Source organism: Asterias amurensis, chromosome 18 (genome assembly GCF_032118995.1).
Source record: "Asterias amurensis chromosome 18, ASM3211899v1".
In the NCBI taxonomy this organism is placed as follows: Eukaryota; Metazoa; Echinodermata; class Asteroidea; order Forcipulatida; family Asteriidae; genus Asterias; species Asterias amurensis.
The window spans coordinates 5448269-5470166 of NC_092665.1; the positions used below are offsets into that span (position 1 = coordinate 5448269).

At 38.5% G+C, this 21898-nt stretch overlaps 3 protein-coding genes and 1 pseudogene across 5 annotated transcripts; 1 reads left to right on the plus strand and 3 right to left on the minus strand.

Moving 5' to 3' along the window:
* Positions 1-21898, minus strand: part of LOC139950945 (alkaline phosphatase-like) — a 446069-nt pseudogene that overhangs the window by 147062 nt on the left and 277109 nt on the right.
* On the plus strand, positions 5812-8975 carry LOC139951061 (uncharacterized). The gene has a single exon (XM_071949881.1). The coding sequence runs from the start codon at positions 6004-6006 to the stop codon at positions 7564-7566; it is 1563 nt and encodes a 520-aa protein (XP_071805982.1). The 5' UTR covers positions 5812-6003; the 3' UTR covers positions 7567-8975.
* Positions 10030-16089, minus strand: LOC139950973 (uncharacterized). 3 transcript variants are annotated; one of them, XR_011787716.1, is made up of 6 exons: positions 15382-16089; positions 14933-15010; positions 13736-14508; positions 12896-12932; positions 12081-12223; positions 10030-11159 (listed from the first exon to the last, which is right to left on the minus strand). XR_011787716.1 is itself a non-coding variant. In XM_071949802.1 (3 exons), the coding sequence occupies exons 1-3, from the start codon at positions 15947-15949 to the stop codon at positions 14261-14263; spliced, it is 894 nt and encodes a 297-aa protein (XP_071805903.1). In that variant the 5' UTR covers positions 15950-16089; the 3' UTR covers positions 12986-14260. The 3 variants fall into 3 exon arrangements, 1 of the variants encoding a protein (XP_071805903.1); XR_011787717.1 differs by having other exon boundaries at positions 13455-14508; XM_071949802.1 differs by lacking the exons at positions 10030-11159; positions 12081-12223; positions 12896-12932 and having other exon boundaries at positions 12986-14508.
* On the minus strand, positions 16280-19369 carry LOC139950972 (uncharacterized). The gene is made up of 4 exons (XM_071949801.1): positions 19192-19369; positions 18465-18546; positions 18077-18147; positions 16280-17422 (listed from the first exon to the last, which is right to left on the minus strand). Exons 1-4 carry the CDS (start codon positions 19219-19221, stop codon positions 16673-16675), a joined length of 933 nt encoding a protein of 310 aa, XP_071805902.1. The 5' UTR covers positions 19222-19369; the 3' UTR covers positions 16280-16672.

The following is a 21898-nucleotide window of genomic DNA, read 5'->3' on the forward strand; positions in this document are numbered from 1 at the left end:
ACCGTGTTAGTTCTCACAGTAGAAGGAAAACCACGCAATTTCAAGGCAAACTTGTGTGGATCATTGTATTCTACTTTTAAAACATCTTTCCAACTATATGCATTATATACAAAACGGTTACAAACGCTTTTGTTTTGACCAACTCGTCCGATCCAAGGCAACGTGTTCCTTTAAGCATAGGGACAGAATCCTACACAGTGCTAAAGCATAGGGACAGAATCCTACACAGTGCTAAAAAGCATAGGGACGGAATCCTACACAGTGCGAAAACATAGGGCCAGAATCCTACTCAATGCTTAAGCATAGGGCCAGAATCCTACTCAATGCTAAAGCATAGGGCCAGAATCCTACATAGTGCTTAAGCATAGGGCCAGAATCCTACACAATGCTTAAGCATAGGGCCAGAATCCTACTCAATGCTAAAGCATAGGGCCAGAATCCTACACAGTGCTAAAGCATAGGGACAGAATCCTACACAGTGCTGAAGCATAGGGCCAGAATAAAGCATTAAAGAGGAAGAACCTTAATCAATGCAATGCAAATTAAAGTTGACAAAATTAATTCAATTTAATATAAAACAGGTTTATTGAAAAAATCCATCGCAATTACAAAACTGAGTTCCACATATTAATGTCAAATAATCACATAAAAAACAAATTTAAAGGTTGCGTTTAACCATAGAGCTATACATATTGAATAATAATATTAATAATAATAATAATCTAAATTTATATAGCGCTAACTTGCTCTGTGTTTTGAAGCCACCCTGGGCACAGACATGTTTGATGTGTTGCATGACTTTGACACGATTCTAATTCACATTGACGCTTTTTTTTTTTTATTTGGCGTATGCGCTTTCGTACGCAACTGCCCATTAGCGTCCGTCTGCGCTACGAAAACTTAAAATAGTATACATGCCTTTTAAACATGACGCAAATGACGCTCGCAGTTTGGACGCTCATCAGCAGATTGTGCGTTTACTTTTGCTGCATCTTATGGTTCGATGACACATAGAAAATAACAAATGCACTATCATGCAAATAGCCGTACAATTGCCGTACAAAATATCAAGCTTTTTTGTATTCGTTTGTACATGAACATTTGATGCGCCCACATGGCTTCAAAACTTAACTGCATGTATAATGGGGTGTTAGCGCTCTAGTCACATCAATATATATAGCTCTATGCATTTAACAGAAATCTGTCATAATAATAGAAAGTGCTTCCAACTTTGAAATTGAACTTGAACCTTTTTCTTGTGAGAAAATTGTCTGACCAAGGTCCTATTATGGGTGAGCATTCATTGCTCACTCAAAGTTATGTATCCCAAAAACCGTTTTTGTGTGAAAATGTATTGAACATTTTAAACAACAGTTTGTGAGAAGTAATTTGTTTGCCAAGCAAGTGTGTTTACCAACATTTTGTTGCAATTCCATGGTAGCTAAAGATTGACAGCCACTGTTGAACAATGGCAAAAGACCATCACTTGCTACAAACTTAAATCTCCTGCCATGTTTAATTCACATGTTCACCGCAGGGTTACAGGGCACATCTCTTGAATGTCACATAATGCAGGTTTCTGTCACTAATTACTTTCTACTAGAGAGGCATAACAAGATTTTGAGATGTTAATAACACAATGATACTATGAAAAGCATTGTATGGAAAAGAGATTTAAAAAGCATTCATAAATACCTCAGACAGTTTCTCTACTCCTATTGGTGGAGAGCGCGTCACATGGGGGTGTTTAAATGGTTGATAATGACCAGTGTTTATAACTGGCTGGCCTCTGCACAAGATTATCACGCAAAATGCAATTCATAGCTATTAGAAACAGCGCGTAATCTAATTCTAAGTGCGCGCACGTAATCTATTTCTAAGCTTGCGCGCGTACACAAAGGTTTTGAAAAAAATATTTAAAAACTCAAATTTTAAACGGTCAAAGTGTCTGTAATTGTATTTTTGTAATGTTTTCTAACAAAAGGGCATTTATGATTCGGAATAAAAAAGTAGTGACTCTTTCTTAAATGTCCGTTTAAACCTTGCAGGGTCATTGCCATGCGCTCAAGACCCTCGCCCGAGCCGATCACACGTAACAACCTGTCGCTACCCTTTTATTCCCTTATTAAAGGCACTGAACACTATTGGTAATTAACTTGGTAACAGGTAACGCTGAGCTGTTGATAGTATAAAACATTGTGAGAAATGGCTCCCTCTGAAATAACGTACTTTGTGAGACGAACAAAAATTTCTCACTCAAATATTTATTGAATTCAAGCAACTTCAACAACCGATTGAGTTCAAATTTTCACAGGTTTGTTTTTGTGTGCATTATGTTGACATACACCAAGTGAGAAGACTGGTTACCAAAGGTGTCCAGTGCCTTTAAAAGTTACATTGAATGTTTTTGCATGCTTTATTATTATTATTTTCAACCATGACATTTGATCATTGATATCAACATCCAAATAATATAAAAATGGTCTAGTAAGTAGCTACATGTAGGAAACTGTTTCATGTAACATACATTATAGTATAATGGACTATCATTATTTAAAGGCAGTGGAGACTATTGGTAATTGTCAAAGACTAGCCTTCACAGTTGGTGTATCTCAACATATGCATAAAATAACAAACCTTTTTTTCTCAAAAACTAAGGCACATCAGAGGAAGCCATTTCTCACAATGTTTTATACTATCAACCTCTCCCCATTACTCGCCACCAAGAAAGGTTTTATGCTAATAATTGTTTTGAGTAATTATCCAATAGTGTCCACTGCCTTTAAATAATAATAATAATAGTAATAATAAGACTTAAAATGCGCACATATCCACCCTGCTGGGTGTTCAAGGCGCATAAAATGATTGAGTTTTTTAAACGCGTTTTACATAAGTACAAAATAAACATTTTTTAACATTAACTGCAACTTGAACATACTGTATTTTGTAGTATTCATGTCAAAAGTAACATTTTGACATGGGTATGTGATTTTTGTTTATACTTTTGCTGTTTTCCCCAAATATGAAATGAGGTTTCTGTCCCACAATATTTAAAAGCTGTAGAGACTATGCAGTATGCATGAGAACTTTTACTGACAACTGGTCTGATACTCTTGTGTACCACCAGGGGGACTGTAGCCTTCATTGCTTCATAGATCCGCATTCAAAATGACTGGATTTTTGACCAGCCTGCAAATATCCCCTTCCAGGCGCTTCGAATCACGGCTATACCAAACTAGTGTCTAAGCCACGAAGGCCTTGACAAAAGGCTAGTGGGGCGGAGGAGTAGTTGCATTATTTCATGGTAGTCCAGTACTGCTTGAAGGTTGATTTCTACATTTATACCTGCAGTTGGATATAATAAAGGAAAAATATGGGTGAATGAATGAATGAGTGGATAGATAGACGGATGAGTGCATGTAACTCAGAAATAAAATATCAATATTTTTGTTATTTATTAATTTAACTATTTATTTGCTTATCTAATTTCTGGTTTATTGATTATTTGTTTATCAATTGATTGGTTGTTTTGATTGCTTTATTCATATTTAATCATCCTTTTATTGATGTAAAGGTATTTATGTTAGAAAAGGAGTTAGTTTGATTAACTTTTCGTTGCTTGCGTTGTTATTTTATCAATTTGTTGACCTATTTTTTGTTTATCCATCCATATTTTGATTTATTTGTTGCTATATTTCTTGTTACATGTACCTTTCCAACTATTTATTCATTTACTTATTGTTACTTTTTGTTTACATTTTTTAATTAACAATTTGGTTATTTATTTATTTATTTGCTTGTCTAATTTCTGGTGTTTTTTTTGGTTTTGTTGTTTCAAGTTGTGCTTTTGTGTATACAGATTATTTATATTTACTTTTAATTGTTTTTATTTTTCCAAAGAGAGTATATAATATAGTGAGTTTGCCTCCCTATGTGAGTGGATTAACAGGAGTTCGAGCTACAGAGTGTTTAATTATACTTTTGTTGATCCTGCCCCCAATTTCCTGAAGCGTTTATAAACCATGATTTCTGAGTACACACTTTTATGGTTTGTAAACCATGATTTCTGAGTGCACATTTTTTATGGTTTGTAAACCAAGATTTGTGAGTACACGTTTTTATGGTTTATAAACCATGATTTGTGAGTGCCAAATTTATGGTTTTTAACCATGATTTGTAAGTGCGCATTTTTTAAGGTTTATAAACCATGGTTTGTGAGTGCACACTTTCATGGTTTGTAAACCATGATTTCTGAGTGCACATTTTTTATGGTTTGTAAACCATGATTTGTGAGTGCACGTTTTTATGGTTTATAAACCATGATTTGTGAGTGCACACTTTTATGGTTTGTAAACCATGATTTGTGAGTGCAAATTTTTTATGGTTTGTAAACCATGATTTGTAAGTGCAAATTTTTTTTATGGTTTACAAACAACGTTTTTGAGATGTTTTTTAAGAAATCTCGATTTTCATGGTTTATAAACCATGTTTTTTAAGAAGTCTCGATTTTAATGGTTTACAAACCATGATCACAAACCATGATTTTATGGTTCATTTGTTATGGTTTATAAACCATGATTTGTAAACCAAGATTTTTATTCTTAAATTTTCATGGTTTATAAACCATATTTTTTAGATGTCTCAATTTTCATGGTTTATAAACCATGATCACAAACCATGATTTTATGGTTCATTTGTTATGGTTTATAAACCATGATTTGTAAACCAAGATTTTTATTCTTCAATTTTCATGGTTTATAAACCATATTTTTTAGATGTCTCAATTTTCATGGTTTATAAACCATGATTTGTAAACCATGAATTTGATGCTTCATTTTTTATGGTTTATAAACCATGTTTTTAAGATGCGTAAATTTTCTTGGTTTATGAACCACGATTTGTAAATGTTTTTTGTATGTTCATGGTTTGTAAATCACAAACTTATACAAACAAACAATGTAAACCATAACAGGATTTGGCAACAGTTTCTATGGTTTACATCTAATTGCTGTAAACCATGGTAAAAACATGCCTTAAAAGTGTCAAACAATTAATGGACAAACGGCGCCCCATAACTAACACGGTCGGCCATTTTTGGGAGTCAAATTTTTAGTGTTAGTTCGCACAGTAAAAGGAAAATCACGCAAATTCGAAGCAAACTTGTGTGGATCATTGTATTCTACTTTTAAAACATCTTTCCAACCATATGCATTTTATAAAAAACGGTTACAAACGCTTTTAATAGACCAACTCGTCCGATCCAAGGCAACGTGTTCCTTTAAGTAAGTTAAGTATCTGATATAAAATAATTGACGTTGATCATTTAACAATTTGAGAGTGACCAGTTAAGACCACCGTGCACAAAATCAACTTCTTACCGAGAAAAGATGTCCATCAATGTTTCGGATCGGCATCATAAATCACCAAATCCGCGTCAAAACTAGCTGTAGACGACGCTTGCTTGCGACGACGGCGGACGAGAGCATGCAGTGTACATCAGTCATCATGTTCATGTACACTGCATGCGTGTATGTGTATAGACCTTATCGCAAATACCAATGCGCAAGCGCAGACTGTTGAATGAGGTGCATTGTGGGATATATATGAATCAAATTTTGCTACCAGCTAGACCACAATGCATCTAATTCCAAGCTTTACGCGCGCGCCCCAGTATTTGCGAAAAGGTCTATGGTAAGGTGTATGTTGGTACTCAGTTATTTTTGCATTGGCTTAACACAGCAACGTGAAGAGTACCAGTTATATAGTGAGTAGAGTAGAGTAGAATCCTACTCGTACATGTACCATCGGAAATCTGTTCACATATCTTGCACCAATTGGTGGTCTGTGGCAATACACTGCGCAAATTAAATTCGATAGCGCAAACTTGAACTTGTAAGAAATCAACATTGCGCGCCAATTTTATAAGCGCGTTTTTAACAAAATTCAAACACTGTAATACAATCTTACAATATTCGTGCAACAGCAAGTGGTACAACATCGAACATGTCGTCCGTAGAATTTGCTCTTTCTTCCCACTTTGCCAGTCAACTGGAATGTGTAATTTGTATGGGAAAGTTGGTTGTGCTTAAACTTCTCACATGTGGGCATACATTTTGTCTGGGATGTCTGGACGAAATCCTGGACGACAACGAACCTAGAATCGTCTGTCCCTTGTGTCGTGATGTGACCATTGTTCCATCAGAAGGAGTAGATGGGCTGACTACGAATTTTGCTCTGCAGAGCCTTCTGGAGTCACTCAACCTGAATGCCGATGAAGTGGATGAACCAGAAGACGAGGAGAATGAGAGCACTCCGAAATCGGGCGAAGTAGAGGATGGTGAGTTGACAATGTGTGAGTTGCACAAGGAAAAAATGAAGTTTTACTGCTCCACTTGTGAGCTTCTGATATGCCGTGACTGCACTGTGGTCGACCACCCAAGACCAGACCACAAGTGTACCAATCTTGACGAGGCATACACTTGGAGGCAGCAGATCAATCAGAAGGAGTTACAGCTCGCCAAGGGGCTGATCAAGCTCACCAAGAAGTCGAGAGGGGTCCTTCTTGCCACAGTGGAGAATCTAAATCAACGCTGCGACCAGGTGATTAACGAGATAGAGGTGTGTCGCCAGGAGGGAATGAAGATGCTCAACAACAAAGATGCCCTTATCAAGGAGTATCAGTGCAGTCTTGAAGAGCACACTCAAGACCTACTTGACCTGACCCAACATGCTAAAGGTACCACCAAGATCGACGTTCTGGATCAATCCAAAAGTCTCGTGGAAACATTGTCATCTTATAGAGACAAACGACATGTGATGCTCGACACCCCGAGCAAGGTGCAGTACCCTATGTTTGTCGGGGCTGAGGAGGAAGTTCAAGGCTGGCCAAGACCGAGTGGTCCCAGAAAAGGTAATGCTAAGCCAAATAATAAGAAAAAATGTAGTCAAGAAAAAACAAGTGAATCAGAAACTGACAGTACAAAAGGCCCAAATCTCGCTTTGGGAGGTGGTATGAAAGGCGGGAACGTACCCCAAGCCACATACCCCCCTCTACCGCTGATGTATATGCAACAAACATCGGTGCCTAGTGGAGTATCTGGTGAGCCACATAGAGGAGGAGGAGGAGGAAGAGGAGGAAAGAGTCACAGAGGAGGTCAAGGTCACAGAGGTGGGAATCAAGGTCAGGGAGGTCAAGGACAAAAGAGAGGAGGAGGTAGAGGTGGTCGTGGGGGTCAAGGTTGTGAAAATCAAAGAGGGGGAAAGAGTCACAGAGGAGGTCAAGGTCACGGAGGTGGGAATCAAGGTCAGGGAGGTCAAGGACAAAAGAGAGGAGGAGGTAGAGGTGGTCGTGGGGGTCAAGGTTGTGAAAATCAAAGAGGGGGAAAGAGTCACAGAGGAGGTCAAGGTCACAGAGGTGGGAATCAAGGTCAGGGAGGTCAAGGACAAAAGAGAGGAGGAGGTAGAGGTGGTCGTGGGGGTCAAGGTTGTGAAAATCAAAGAGGGCGGGGAGGTCAAGCTGGGAATAAAGGTCGTGGCATTGGACACCAAAAGAATAAAATATTTTGAAAGTGAAAATGCCAAATGTACATAATGCATCGCAGATAGTTTATTGATTAAAGTCACCTGGAAGTGGTATTTTTTCAAAATAAAGCTTTTGTCACTAATATGTGTTTTGATGAGTGGAATGTGAATAAACAGTTAACTAAGGTTTAAAAAAATCAGTTCTTATGTTATTTACAAATTTAAGAGTAGACCCCGACCCGAGAGGGTGCTGTTCGTGACGTCAATCGAGGCAGACTTTGCCTGTAATGCGTAGAGTAAACACAATTGCAAAGTACATGTACGGACCAAGTCGTGAGTTTGTACGTTTCAATGCCGACCAGGTGTATTGCTGCTTAATGCAGAAAAACACTTTTTTAAATGTACCAACTCGCGACTTGGACGTACATGTATTTTGCACGTGTGTTTACTATACGCATTGCAGGCAAAGTCTGCCTCGATTGAGGTCACAAAAGGGGTAGGCGGAGTCAGCCCCCCGAACAACTTTATATATTTTTTAAACATATAAATTGTGAGAAACAACTACTAAAAAAATTGTTTTATTGTTTGTAAGCATATACTCTTGTGTTTGAAAGGAAAAAAAAAAAAAATTTCCAGGTGAGTTAAAAAAAAAATTTCATGTCGAGAATTAACGTTTAAGAAATTAGTTTTGTTGCGCATTTAATTTAAATTGCCAATTCCAATTAGTTTCGGAATTAAGGTGCTCAAAAGTGGCGTGAATATTTTTATGTTTTGTTAAAAGTTTTAATTTACAGCATGTACATTGTGTTTGCGAAGAATGCACATGTCATGAAAATATCTTTTAAATATCTTCTTAGAAATAATTAACATTATTCATTATTGGACGTTTCATGCCAAGCTGTCAATCACCCTAGACTCAAGCTTCAGATTGTCTGGGGTATTTATAAATTGATATTTGTTTCTTTGGTTAATATTATTAAACAAGCAAAGTTGTCTTTGATTTTAAAAACATTTTTGGCACATATTTGCTGAAATTGTTTGATGCAGCTTTATTTTTTTCAGTATAAATAAGAATTTTAAGTTTGATATATAGTATAACTCTTTCCTTGCTATCTCTGTCCAACATGTAAAATAAGTTTAAGTTTGAAAAATAGTATAATAGATATTAAATTTGCATCGGTGATAAAGAATATTAATTTTGTGTTTTTACCCATATACACTGATGTGGGTTACCCGAGTTCTGTGAAAAAATCACAGGCATATGACAAAAGCAGTGTCATGGCAACTAGTTGGTATGACACTGCTTTAGAATTGCAATGGTCGTTGGTTCGAATCCCACCTGAGTAATATTTTTTTCACAGAACTCGGGTAAATACTGGGTATGCAGTGCTAAAACACACATCGGGGTATATGGGTTCCCCACCCCCCCCAAAAAAAAAATAAATAAATACCCCCCCCCCCCAAAAAAAAAAAAAAGTATATATATAAATAAAAACAACAATATATATGTACAAATAATATTAATAGTAATAATAATAATAATAATATTAATAATAATAATACTCCCCAGGGAGCTGAGAAACATTAAAAAGGGACTGTTATTGGTCCTATGACCAGGGCACTCAGTAAGCGCATTGATACGGTTATTGTGAAATGCGCTATATAACAATTTGTTATTATTATTATTATTATAAAAGAGTAAAAATAAAATAAAATAAAATAACAAGATAAACTATTATATTCGTCCCATAAGTTTGAGTTACAAGTGTTACTGTATATACCAGCCAAATCAGTAAAATGTTGCGTTAGTTAATGCATGTATTAAAGAAACCTTCAAAAAAGTGTTATTGTATTAAAGAAGCCTTCAAAAAAAGTGTTATTAAATGAGTGTTGCAAGAAGAGTTCTTTTTAAAGCAAAATATATCGTCGCTCTTTACGAACCAACAAAACAGCCACTTCAGATGAAATATGGGTTACGAGAAAATCGGGTTTTACGAAATGGGAGTATTGAAACGCTAAATTTTAGAGGTTTATACTCACAATTTCTTGCAAAAATTTCCAGGATGGTTGCAAAGGGTTTACTTTTAACAGAACATGTGAATATTTTATCGGTACTTTAGTTTGAATTGAGATAATTAAAAGTAATTAACTCTTTCGGTTCGTAAAAGCATTTTTTACTGTGCACGCAATCTATTAGATTGAATTGTCAATCTTTCACAGATTGCCGTTGGGGTACAATCTGTCCGGATTGAAAATCAATCTTTATTTAGAGTGAAAATTTTCAATCTAAAACGATTGGAATTTCAAACTATTAGATTGAATATTTCAATAAATTTTCAATCGAATTTGGATTGAAAAAAATTCAATCTTGACTGAGATTGAACTATTTCAATCTAATAGTTTGAAATGTTCAATCATTAAAAGATTGAAAATTCTCAGTCCAAATCAGTATTGGAAGTCAACATACACAAGTTGTACAATTTAACAAAAATTCCATGTCCACAGAACAGTATTCTTAATTCAATGCATTGTTGCTTTAATTCAATTCAATTCGATTCAGTACATTAAACTCAATAAATACATTCAATTCAAGTAACACAGTAAATTACAATTAAGTTTAGGCAGTCCCCAGCTATTAATTGCTTGAAATGGGTTAATGATCTTGATTAATTACTTAGGCCCAATTTCATAAAGCTGCTTAGACAACGAATTGCTTAACAGTTTTCTGCGTAGCAAAATTGTACAGGGTACCAGTAAAAAATGGTACATGTGAGATGGTTTCTTTGCTGGAAACCACGATTTTGCTGTGCTAAGCTACTTTTCACTGACTTCACTTAATTCAATTTCAGTAAAAAAAACTCCCCTCAGTTTTGAACTGTTCTAAGTCCAATACTTTTATATTACCAAATAAATATTTCTCATGTTAAGCTCCAAAAAGATCATTTCGACAAACTCTTTTTGAGGAATAGTTTAAACAGGGAGCAGGGGATGAGCAAAACAATTAAAAGCTCCCATGTTGATGCTCGCTCTGTACACAAATTGTAGTGAGCATTTTGTTGCAATAATTTAAACAAATAATAGATTAAAACAAAATGTTCATCGTTTACCTTTTTGAACCAACCTATGCCCCAAACCATTTTACTTTTATTCTCAATCCCATTGGCCACAACACAATAGTAAAATAATATTATTAAAAAGTTCAAAATTCTAAAAATTTAAGATTATTTTTCCAAAAAAAATCATGTTTTAATTATACACTCTCAGCAGTTCCAACAAACGTTAATGAGTCAATAATGCAGGGTTTTAACTTGTTTTATTGAGGTCTTGAGTACTTTAAGGAGGCTTATCACTACACCAAACATCATGGTAACACAGAAGGAGATAACCTGGCCATATCTATGTCAATAGTTTTTTTCCTAACTGAATTAAAGACTGTCTGACAAAGTTCATACGCAGACAAACTGCAAGTACCTACTGGTTTGTTAAGAATGAGGTGCCACAAGGCACTCGATCTGCTGCTACTGCTGCACGATCCATATTTGGACTGGTTCTTGTTTACTGATCTATGCAGCAAGTTTCTTGTTTACTGATCTATGCAGCAAGTATACCAGGGAACCGAGTCCACACAGATAGATCCTCTGGGAAATAAAAGAAACAAAGTGTACACGCTATTAAAGGTTGCACAGAATGGTGACAAAAAATTAGCAGGTTTTGTGTGAAATCAATCTTTTTTGTTACTCAAAAAAGCGTTCTCATAAGCTGTAGGCAAATTGTACAGCTTAGTTATCACACAAGCCGGAGCGGAATACGGAAAATATAGCGCTTCTGCGTGAGTTGATATGGGACGCAGAAGCGCTAAATTTTCCGTATTTTCACGAGCGCGCGTGTGATAATGTATTTATCTTCAAGCAAACTTGGCGCATGACATCGAACACACAATACGCAGGTAGTGATGGTAGCCGTGCAATATAGGTTTTTATCACCACTCCATTCTGCAAATCTGATTGGAGGATTAGCGCGTACTTGAAGATAAAAGAACTTAATGTACATTCAAAAGTGGTGCTTTTGCATCAAATGCTGATCATCGTATGCATTGCTTGAAGTTTGCTTGAAAATAAATTTGATATCACAAGCGCGCTCATGGAATACAGAAAAAATATAGCGCTTCTGCGTCCTATCCAACTCGGCCTTCAGCCTCGTTGGATAAGGGACGCAGAAGCGCTATATTTTTCCATTTTCCACGAGTGCACGAGTGATAACTTAAAATGCATCAACTATACCTAAATCTAAATTTGATTAAGCCCCATTTCATACTTCCTGCGAATTCGACACAAATGTTGACGTCACAAATGCACAACAAATAATTTGCACCAGTTGAAATGTGTTCAACTCTTGCAAAACATTTCCAGCGAAAACAGGGATGTGCCGTCAAAATTCACTCCACATTCCCAATCGCAGGTTACGTCTTGTGTTGAAGTCGTAACTATTTGAGGCGCGACTAGTCAAATAGTAAAATTCACTAGTTGCCCGCAGGCTAATTACGCCGCTACGTTACTTACTGTTTCCATCCTCGAAAGATGCTCTTGCACTAGTTGATATTCATTCTTCCCAATTTCAATTAGTGCATCTCAAACACCACTCCACTTAATAGTAATGAAATTGTCTTGCTCTTCTTTAACAGGAGTCCAGGTTCTAAGTTGATCTGTAGGACAAAATGTAACGCACTTGCAACTTTAAATTAAGATGAAAAGAGAGTATAAAGATTATGTTATTTATACTTCCAGAATAGTGTAATTAAGAAACGGATGCAACCTACCTACAACTAACACAGAAATGCATTGCATTTTAAAATAAATATGAAGGTACAAATAAGATTAACAGAAAATTCACTACAGAAACTTGATCAAAACCGAAACAACACTTTATATGAAACCTTATTTGGTGATTTAAATAACTGCTGGGTGTGGTAAAAACATCCGGTGAGGGGCTTGGTCTTTCAACATCCCAGCCTGAGCCATTACTGATGACCACCCCCCCCCCCCATTCTATCATCTTGAAAACTATGTCAACACAAATGATTACAGGGGTCGAAATTAAGTGTATTTCCATGGTAGTCAGCAGGGCTAGTAACCAATAATTTTTAGTAGCCCCGATGAGATTTTGGTAGCCCGAAAGACACGTTATGTCTCGCGTCATGGCTCAAACTTTGCAATACACCATAGCACAGTTCTTTGTTGTTTGTCATGATGATTTTTGCATTGTTTTTCCACTAACCCGTCGGGCTATCAAACTGGAAAAATCAGTAGCCCGGCTGTAAATCTGGTAGTCCCGGGCTAGCGGGCTAGTGGCAATTTCGACCCCTGGATTATCTTACCAACTAAGCTCTGGATAGTCTTGGAAACCTGTAATCTCTGAAAAATAAATTCAAATAATAACTTTTTATCAAGTAATAATTATGCTCAGCCTGAGTACTGTTTGAGATTCATCATGGATGGATCACATTGACTCTTTAGTCTTATATTATTATATATAGAGGTAAGGAGATAACAGGGTGGAAGGAAGTTTTTGAATAACATGTTGAGAGTTGACAAAGTATGCCCTACATGGTAACCATGGGCGCCGCCATCTTGAACTATTGTTTACTTTTTCCGCTTTCGGCATCTGTCATGTTAGTACATTTTTGTTGTTTTAAAATAAATTCATTATTATTATTTTGTGACTGACCTTGAACGAAATAAAACCATGCTAAATAAAACCAAGTAAGAAAAGGACAGCACATATTAAATAATGCCTACGATTTTTGAAAGGAAAACTAGGATAGGACTTGGAGAAGCTCAACTTGACTAGCCCCATAAATCGGTCCAATCCACTCCGTATCCTTTATAGTGGATTGGACCGATTTATGGGGCTAAATTTGACATGACTTGACTTACGTGTGTTATTTGTGTACACTGCATCAACAACAAGGAACACACAGCTGTCGTAACGTACGTACTCAACACTAAACATTTTATAATAATACCACAGGGAAAGTCGTGTATTGTCGACAGCGGTGTTTATTACTGAGCTACTCTGTAGTGGTTTTTCTGCCAATAGCGTTATTTTTACCTCCATGGTTAAACTTAGAACAAAAAGTAACATTCGTAGGCCTGTACATGGTGGCAATATTTACAGAATCAAAATGTATAGGTTTACCTACACAAACAGTACTCACATTCCAAAACACGGTTTTGCCTCGTCGTCGAATCATGGTCGAACTCCAAAAGTGACTGTATCTTGCTCACGGCGTACATCAACGGGTCTTTTACTTCAGTTAGTTACGCGGTAACGAAGCAGAAGCACTGCCATCTTTCTCCGTCCCCGGCCCTAGAATTCCGCGGAGATCAAGCCATTTTTACTGGTATTTGCTGCTCATAAAATGTGCGAATTCACTCACACACACACACCAATACATGTGTACACTGCAGATTGAGGACATACTTTTCATACTATCCAATGGAGGACATTGCCAAAAGTCGAATGGTACCTATCGATGTGAGGACATAACACATGAATCCTTGTTCTTGCGGTTCACTAATGTCAATGTGTATACTGGCCTTCTAGGAAATGTTGTTGGGGGTGGTACATGTATTTTCTTGTTCTTGGGGGGGGGGGGCAGGCCAAAGGTCTAGACTAATAATTTGGCTGTGCCTACAGAGTCACTCTAGGTTATGACTGTACTTTGGTGGTGCATGAGACCTTAAATTTGTTGAAGTGTCATCGTGTTTCTACAAAAGTCCTTAATGTTTCTCCAAGTTCTGGTCTGCAATGCCACAGGACAGGACGATTCAATGTCACGTTTCCCTGGAATCTTCTTCAGCAAAAAGAATCTCTGCAAGCCCTCGGTGACGTCTTTCTTTTCCTGGGCAGTCCAGGGGCGTCGCTTGAATTGTCGACGCTTGACTTGTCGATCTTTTGGAGCTGGATCCGTTTGGGTTGGTGGCCTTCCTACAACACACAGGAAAGAAGAGGTAAATTAGTCAACATAATCAAATGGGGCGTATACATAACCTAAATATGTTCATGTTACCGATGTGACATTTACTCCTCGAGTAAATCAATACGCAACTGAGCACAAAAGAATGCGATAAAGGTACCTGCAGAAAATGCCTGACAAGAAGCAGCCATCTTGTTTCATGCTACCGTACAAAATGAGTTGCCGAGATGGGCTAATCACTCGGCTGTGCCTACAGAGTGACTTTAGGTTATGACTGTACTTTGATGGTGCATGACACCTTAAATTTGTTGACAGCAAACGGAGTCTGGCATCTTATCGCATTTGGGTCTAGGGGGGTCGGTCAACAGGGAATAGGACCAGCATATGCAAGAGACCTACAAGAGATATAGGCAGTCACAAATATTGCAAACTTACTGTCATCAACACTGTCCTCCAAAGCTGGGTCACACGAGTCACCTGAATCACTGCTGTCGTCATCGCTGCTGAAGCCTTCTGCAATAAAAAGAAATAAAACTTCTACAGTTAGCTTTGATTGCTTTCTGGCACACAAATAAAAATGTGGGCCAATCCGTTGGGTTGGGTGTGTGGGGTTTGGGGTGTACAGTGAATGATGTTCAAAATGGGGGGGGGGGGGCAGTTAGGTGATGACAGCCACAGGCCGAGTTATCATGCCCCAAAAACAAAGAGCAATTGTAACATTTAGGTATGCTTGCTTTTTGGCGCACACACCTAAACATGTTGGCCAATCCATTGGGGGGGGGGGATGGGGGGGAGGTTGTACAGTGAATGAATGTTATGGGGGGGGGGGAGTTACCACAGTTTGAATTAATTTGGAAAGACAAGTTAAAAACGGGTTTGTTTACCTCCAGTAACATGCAACTCCTCCAAAGATTTGCCATGTTGCGAAACCAAGTTGCCTCTCTCCAAGCTGAGGAAAAGTCTAGACAGTTTGGTAACCCTCTGGACAGTGTCTGGCAACCGGTAGTACTCACGATGGACCCGCAAATCATGACCCATGAAGTCTGCAAGTGTTTCAAGCTGATGTTCATTCAAGGCCAGAATTTGTGAAACAGTCGCTACATGTTTACGAAGCTTTGTAGACCGCATGCTATCAGCATTCTCAAGGCCCGCCTGATTTGCATATGCTCGTAGACAGTCGCTTCCTCGTATATGACCTGAGCCTCCGTAACAACTTCGTGCGAATAAGAATATATTGTCTTGTGCCACTCCAGCTGCATTTATATTTGCGACCAGAGCCTTCAACCACGCCATCACATCAGTACCAAGAAGCACAGGAACAGTTCTGCCCCTCTTACCAACTATTTCAATGACTTTGAACATTTTACAGAGGTGCCGTTCAAGATCAGTCATCACGCAATCACCATTCACAATGGCTGCACTACTTCGCTTCTGAAAATCTTTAAGTTTCATTTTGGATATTTCCCCCTGTCGTCTGCGGTTGAAGATAATGAGATGGCACAGTGTGACTTCATTCAATTTCTTCCAAGCTGGTGTAATTTCATGGCCCTTAGCAGAGTGTAGGAGCTGCACTTCCCGGTTGCCAGTTTTTCATGAAGGAACGATGAGATTTTCACCACATCTGTATTTGTGGGGAGATCAGCAGGTTTGTTGCGCTTTCCTTGATACAGTGTTCTGTGGGCGTGCGTTGACACAAGTTCTGGCCACTATATTTCACATAACTGCCTAAACTGTTCGGCCTGTCCCGCTTTTTGCCTAAGATTAAACTCTAAAGCACTTGCTTGAAGTATGAGTGCACATCTCTTGATGGAATGTCCAATCTTGAGTGCTAGAGATGGAACGTGATACATCTGTTTTCCTTCACTGAAGCCGGCGACATCATGAACAGCCTTGAAGATATCATTCAGATGGCGGGGATGCACGAATACTTCCAGTGATGCATTTGGTTGGTGGGTGTTTTGTCTCAGTTGTATAACAAGACGACCAAGTTCTCGTAGTTTGTTCCGAATGTAGCCATGTTGGGTAACATCGTGGCCAAGTCTAAGGTATTCATGTTTGGCAACTTCCAGAATCAAAGAATCATTCTTGACAATCAGACCAACATTGTCTCTCCTCATAGAACTAAGAACCTTGTTCAACTGGAAAGATACACCAGCAGGGGGTGGTTTTAACAAATCACCCGTTAGCTACTCGCCCCCTAACACGACCTCTCCTACTGCTACCATCAGTCTGTGCAGGGAGCGCAGGCTTAAGTGGGCACTGATGACGCCAAAGATCAAGACGCACGTAATAGCCATAACAATGTATGCATGGTCCATATGCGTGTGGAGATGCCTCATGATTTGGTCTGTATACTATAATAAGGACACCCTTTCCCTCTCTAAGGACTTGGCAATTGTGTCTGTGATTACCAATATTGCGGATGTATAACAGAAGTTTCTTGCGGGCACTAACGTCGGTCTCCGATGCTATCTCTACAACTTCCCTCTCCTCTTTGTGACGCGACTGAAGATGATGGGGTAACTTGGCCTGAGGCTCATCACAGTACAAGCAATAGTGTTTTTTGTCCCATTTCCTTTGTCTACCGACATTATCGGTCTGCATGACTGTTACGGCACACTTCTCACTCGAATCATTTGTTTCACATCCTACAGCTTCATTGCTTTGGTGAAGCTCGCCAGTTTCTAACATAGCTTGTGGGTCATCGTCATCGCAGGCACTGGTGTTGGGGTTGACACAACTTGAAGGATCAGACTGAAAAATAGCTTGTGGGTCATCGTCATCCCAGGAACTGGTGTTGGGGTTGACAGACCTTGAAGGATCAGACTGAAAAATAGCTTGTGGGTCATCGTCATCCCTGCAATTGGTGTTGGGGTTGACACACCTTGAAGTATCAGACTGAAAACCTGATGTTTGATGGGCCAGCTAGCAAGGAAAAGATAAATGACATAATTAACACCACTGAGATATGATTAGGATTATGACACGAATTAAATATATACGGTTGAGTGGATCAGCGTGCCCTTAAATTGATAGGCAAATAATACATAAGCACTAAGCTAGTCAGAACTTAAAGGAACACGTTGCCTTGGATCGGTCGAGTTGGTCTATGAACAGCGTTTGAAACCGTTTCTTATGAAATGCATATGGTTAGAAAGATGTTTTACAAGTAGAATATAATGATCCACACAAGTATCACTCCAAATTGCACGGTTTTCATATTACGTCGCGAACGAACACGGTCGGCCATTTATGGGAGTCCAAGTTTTAACTCCCATAAATGGCCGACCGTGTTTGTCGACGAGGTAAAACGAATACCACGCAATTTTGAGCCATATTTGTGTTGATCATTGTACTCAATGTGGCACGGATTGGTTATTATCTAGCTTTTACTATAAAGCGAGCCGCTTGCCGTAAACAGCAAGTGTTTTTGCACTCAGAGAGGACATTTGTTTGCCTCAACACGTCAACCTTGGAAAAACGTCTCAATTGTACAGAACATAAAATATTATGAAGACACATAGCATGTTATTAAATTAATATCGATGGAATTCATACATGATATCATCATTTACTCACCTGGTGCTCAAATAAGGAGCGTGTGATGCCATCATCAGTGTAACGCACACAGTACTTGATTAGTGACTTCCCTGAAAAATGAAAGGCAAACGGTTGATTAATTTTCATTTCATTTGGGGGGTGGGGGGGTGGGGGAAACATACAACTTTGTGCCATCTTTAAAACGTGCTCTCGCCGTGTCATGACATGTGTTTATAACAAATCCGTAATTCTCGTTAACGAGAATTTATATAGTTTTACCGTTGTCTCAAAAAGTTAAGCATTTCATGGACTCATATTTCAAGAGAAGTCTTTCACCATTACCTTCTGTAAACCCTGTAAATTATTTGTAAATCTGTGAACTGTTCCTTTTTTTTATGTACCGAAAGGGTGCAATGGCTTTAAATACCTTTGGTTATGGAGGTGATTACAGCTGGATACCATGACGAGTTTGGAGGCCACAGTGCCATGACGCTGTCCCCTTCTTCATACTAGAAAGAAGACATAAAAATGATGTCACATATACGTTATTCATCGAACAAAAGTCGATCGGTTTAGTGGAACATGTCATAAGGGTCGCACTAAATACCGACAACTCACGACCCCTCACGACAACAATGTTTCAGTGCACTTTCACAGAACATTTTAACATAAGTCAAACATTCAATATATGCACAAGAGTCATATGCACCCAAATCACTTTAAAACTGTGGAAACAATTGTATTTGTAACTGTAGAAAAGGTGTTTGTGACCCCGAATTTAGTAACGAACGGCAATATCCGCCATGTTGTCTTTCAACGCACTTGGACGATTCTATGATACCGCAGGGGTGATACAATATGCAACATGAGTATTTACTCATGTGAAAAATATCTTTCATGGAGTTTAAAACTATATTATGTTTTAGTTTCCCCTTTTAACTCCGAATTCCAGAGTGGCGGCTTAGTTACTAACAAGAAAGAAACAATCATAAACATAAATTGGTCATGTCCTCAATCATTTAACTATGTGTTTGTTGACAAGTGTAAGGAATTGTTAACTGGTCAAACGACTGTATATAGTATAGTGATGTAGTCAGTACAGTAAGGATTTATTTAGGCCTACATGGAAATTTATTTACACTCAGATCACTCACCATTTCTTGTCTTCTCTCGAGAGCTGCCATGGGTCGAATGGTTGACTCTAGGGTCCTGGTGGATGCAATGCACTCAATGTTTATGATGCGTCCCCATGACAGCTGCAACCGGCCACGCTACCCGACTCAAATCGAATAAGCTAACCGTCATGCATAAATGAGTTCAGATTTAGAAATGGCCGCCTCTACTACCTACAAGAAGGAAACTTCATATCAACAGAGGGCGATGTAACCATCCAAGAGTGCTAACCCCACCGCTCCGGCAACAGAATTGTGTTAACTCACACATACTCCTCTCGTAAATGACGTAAACCGAGGATTAGACCCAAAAGCTTAGATATTGTTGGCATGTGGCCTAAATAAGGATTGAGGAACGAGGAGACTTCTGAGCTGTTACAACTGTTTAATCAGCCATGTTGAATAACACCGCCCTCTGTTGGCGGGTGGATATGTGACAGATATTATCTCAGTGGCGTCCAAACTGGCTGTAATGCTGCATTTATCACAATTTTTCAAAGCGAGGACGTCCTCGCTGTGCTAAAAGTCCTCGATTTGCGAGTGTGTATTCACACCGAAGAGCTCGGTTTGCAGCGATGACAAGTACACACAAATCGGCTATTATTTTGTAAAGAGATACACCGCACACGTGGACATTTGTGCCGACTACCTGTTTGGTGAACCAGTTGTGTTTCTTAAATTAATATTGCCCTTGCGGCATAGCTGCACAAATCTTGAGAACCCGTACTTTATCTCGACAAGTGTCATAGTTAGGTTTGAAGTGCGGCTAGTCGAGTAGTAAATTTCACTAGTCACACCCATTCGCAACATAATTAAAAATTTGTCCCGACTACCTGTTTGGTGAACCAGTTGTGTTGCTTACTACTATTCGCAACATAATTTATATCGCCCTTGCGGCATAGCGGCACAAATCTTGAGAATCCATACTTAATCACGACAAGTGTCGTAGTTAGGTTTGAAGTGCGACTAGTCGAGTAGTAAATTTCACTAGTCACACCCATTCGCAACATAATTAATATTGCCCTCGCGGCACATAGCGGTACAAATCTTGAGAATCCGTATTTTATCTCGACAAGTGTCGTAGTTAGGTTTGAGGTGCGACTAGTCGAGTCATGATGCGAACTTGCTTAATGAAAAAGATTCAGTGCTCTGCAGAAGAATTGAATTTTGCGCTTACGTCAAGCGAAATAGACTGCTTATAGCAGGGATTTCTTTTGTTTGTGTGCTTTCCAAGCTTGCATATTTCACAGCTTAGCAGGGATATTTTTGCTTGTGCGCGGGGAAGCTTTTCATATGTAATCTTTGCTTTGAACTAATTGCACGGATATTTCAGCGCCTGAACAGTAAGAATGGTGGTTGTATAATAAATGGGCAGAGTTTGGTTGAAGCAGACAGAGCCATAAAACTGGGCCGTGTTCTATAGGGGAAATTGTAGCTTGACATTTTATGACAGTTTTGTGCTTTGCGACGTACACATACAAATACAGAGTCAGATACAGACATTACCGTGCACAAATCGTGCAATTGAAACGTCTCATAAGAGCGCCCCCTATCGGCAGGAGTAGGAAAATAAAGGAGTATCCTACAATAATATGTGTTTTTAAACACGTAAAATAATATCAAATGGAAGCTTTAGGATGTTTAGCTTAATTCCTATCATAAAACATATTAAAATTCTTTATTAATTAACCACCAGTGACCCTCATTTGCATATTAATTAGGAAATCTTTGCAGCATCATATCTCAAGAACTTCACGGCCGACATTTCAACTGTTTGTTCTTAAACACTGCTTGGGGGTTGGAGATTAATTTGAAAAAACTGTGACCTCAAGTTGACCTCTACTTCCGCTTCAACCGGAAGTGTCACCATATCTCAAGAACTATACAGCAGATTTTCAAAATATTTTCAGTTATAAACGTCTTCGGCATAAAATATTAACTTTAAAAAACCGTGACCTCAAGTTGACCCCTACTTCCATGTCAACCGGAAGTGGGACCATATCTCAAGAACTATATACAACAGATTATCAATTTTTGTTCAGTTATAGACTCCTTGGGCATTCACGATTAGTTTGAAACAACTTTGACCCCATGTTGACCTTTACTTCCGGGTCAACCGGAAGTGAGCCCATATCTAAAAAAGTAAAAAGCTAATGTTCAAACTTCAGTTATAGACTCTAAGGCAATAGATATTAGCTTTGGAAAACTGTGACCCCAAGTTGACCTCTACTTCTGGGTCAACCGGAAGTGGGACTATATATCAAAATCTACACAACCGATTTTATAGTCTCCTTGGCATTGCAGATTAATCTTTGGTAGCTGTGGGCCCATGTTGACCTTTACTTACGTGTCAACCGGGAAGTAAGACTTTATAACAAGAGCTACACAACTTTTTTGAAACCTTTTTTCAGTTATATATTCCTTGGGCAATGAAGCACATAATCCAAGCAAAACAGCACGGAACAGCTTCGTGTTTGTTCACAAACACTTAATGTCTAGTTTACGTTTGATTCTTGTCACTTTTTGGTAATCTGACGTCATGACTCAAAATCAACCATAATATGACGTCAGAAAGACGTTGTGTGCCTGCTGGGATTGTTGTTATCTTTCTTGTCCTTTTCCCTAAATATATGCTTGTATGTAGTACTCTAGTCTTAGTTTGCATAGGCCTAACCCCTCGAATTTTAAA

Excerpts from the sequence above, each read along its gene's own strand:
- LOC139950972 (XM_071949801.1), bottom strand. The coding sequence starts at position 19,221 with ATGGCAGCTCTCGAGAGAAGACAAGAAATG. Across the intron at positions 18,148-18,464 it reads AATCACCTCCATAACCAAAG|GGAAGTCACTAATCAAGTAC; the intron begins GTATTTAAAGCC and ends TTCATTTTTCAG. Across the intron at positions 17,423-18,076 it reads GCTCCTTATTTGAGCACCAG|CTGGCCCATCAAACATCAGG; the intron begins GTGAGTAAATGA and ends TTTCCTTGCTAG.
- LOC139950973 (XM_071949802.1), bottom strand. The coding sequence starts at position 15,949 with ATGAAACTTAAAGATTTTCAGAAGCGAAGTAGTGCAGCCATTGTGAAT. Across the intron at positions 15,011-15,381 it reads GGAGTTGCATGTTACTGGAG|AAGGCTTCAGCAGCGATGAC; the intron begins GTAAACAAACCC and ends TTTTTATTGCAG. Across the intron at positions 14,509-14,932 it reads GGAGGACAGTGTTGATGACA|GAAGGCCACCAACCCAAACG; the intron begins GTAAGTTTGCAA and ends TGTGTGTTGTAG.
- LOC139951061 (XM_071949881.1), top strand. The coding sequence starts at position 6,004 with ATGTCGTCCGTAGAATTTGCTCTTTCTTCCCACTTTGCCAGTCAACTG.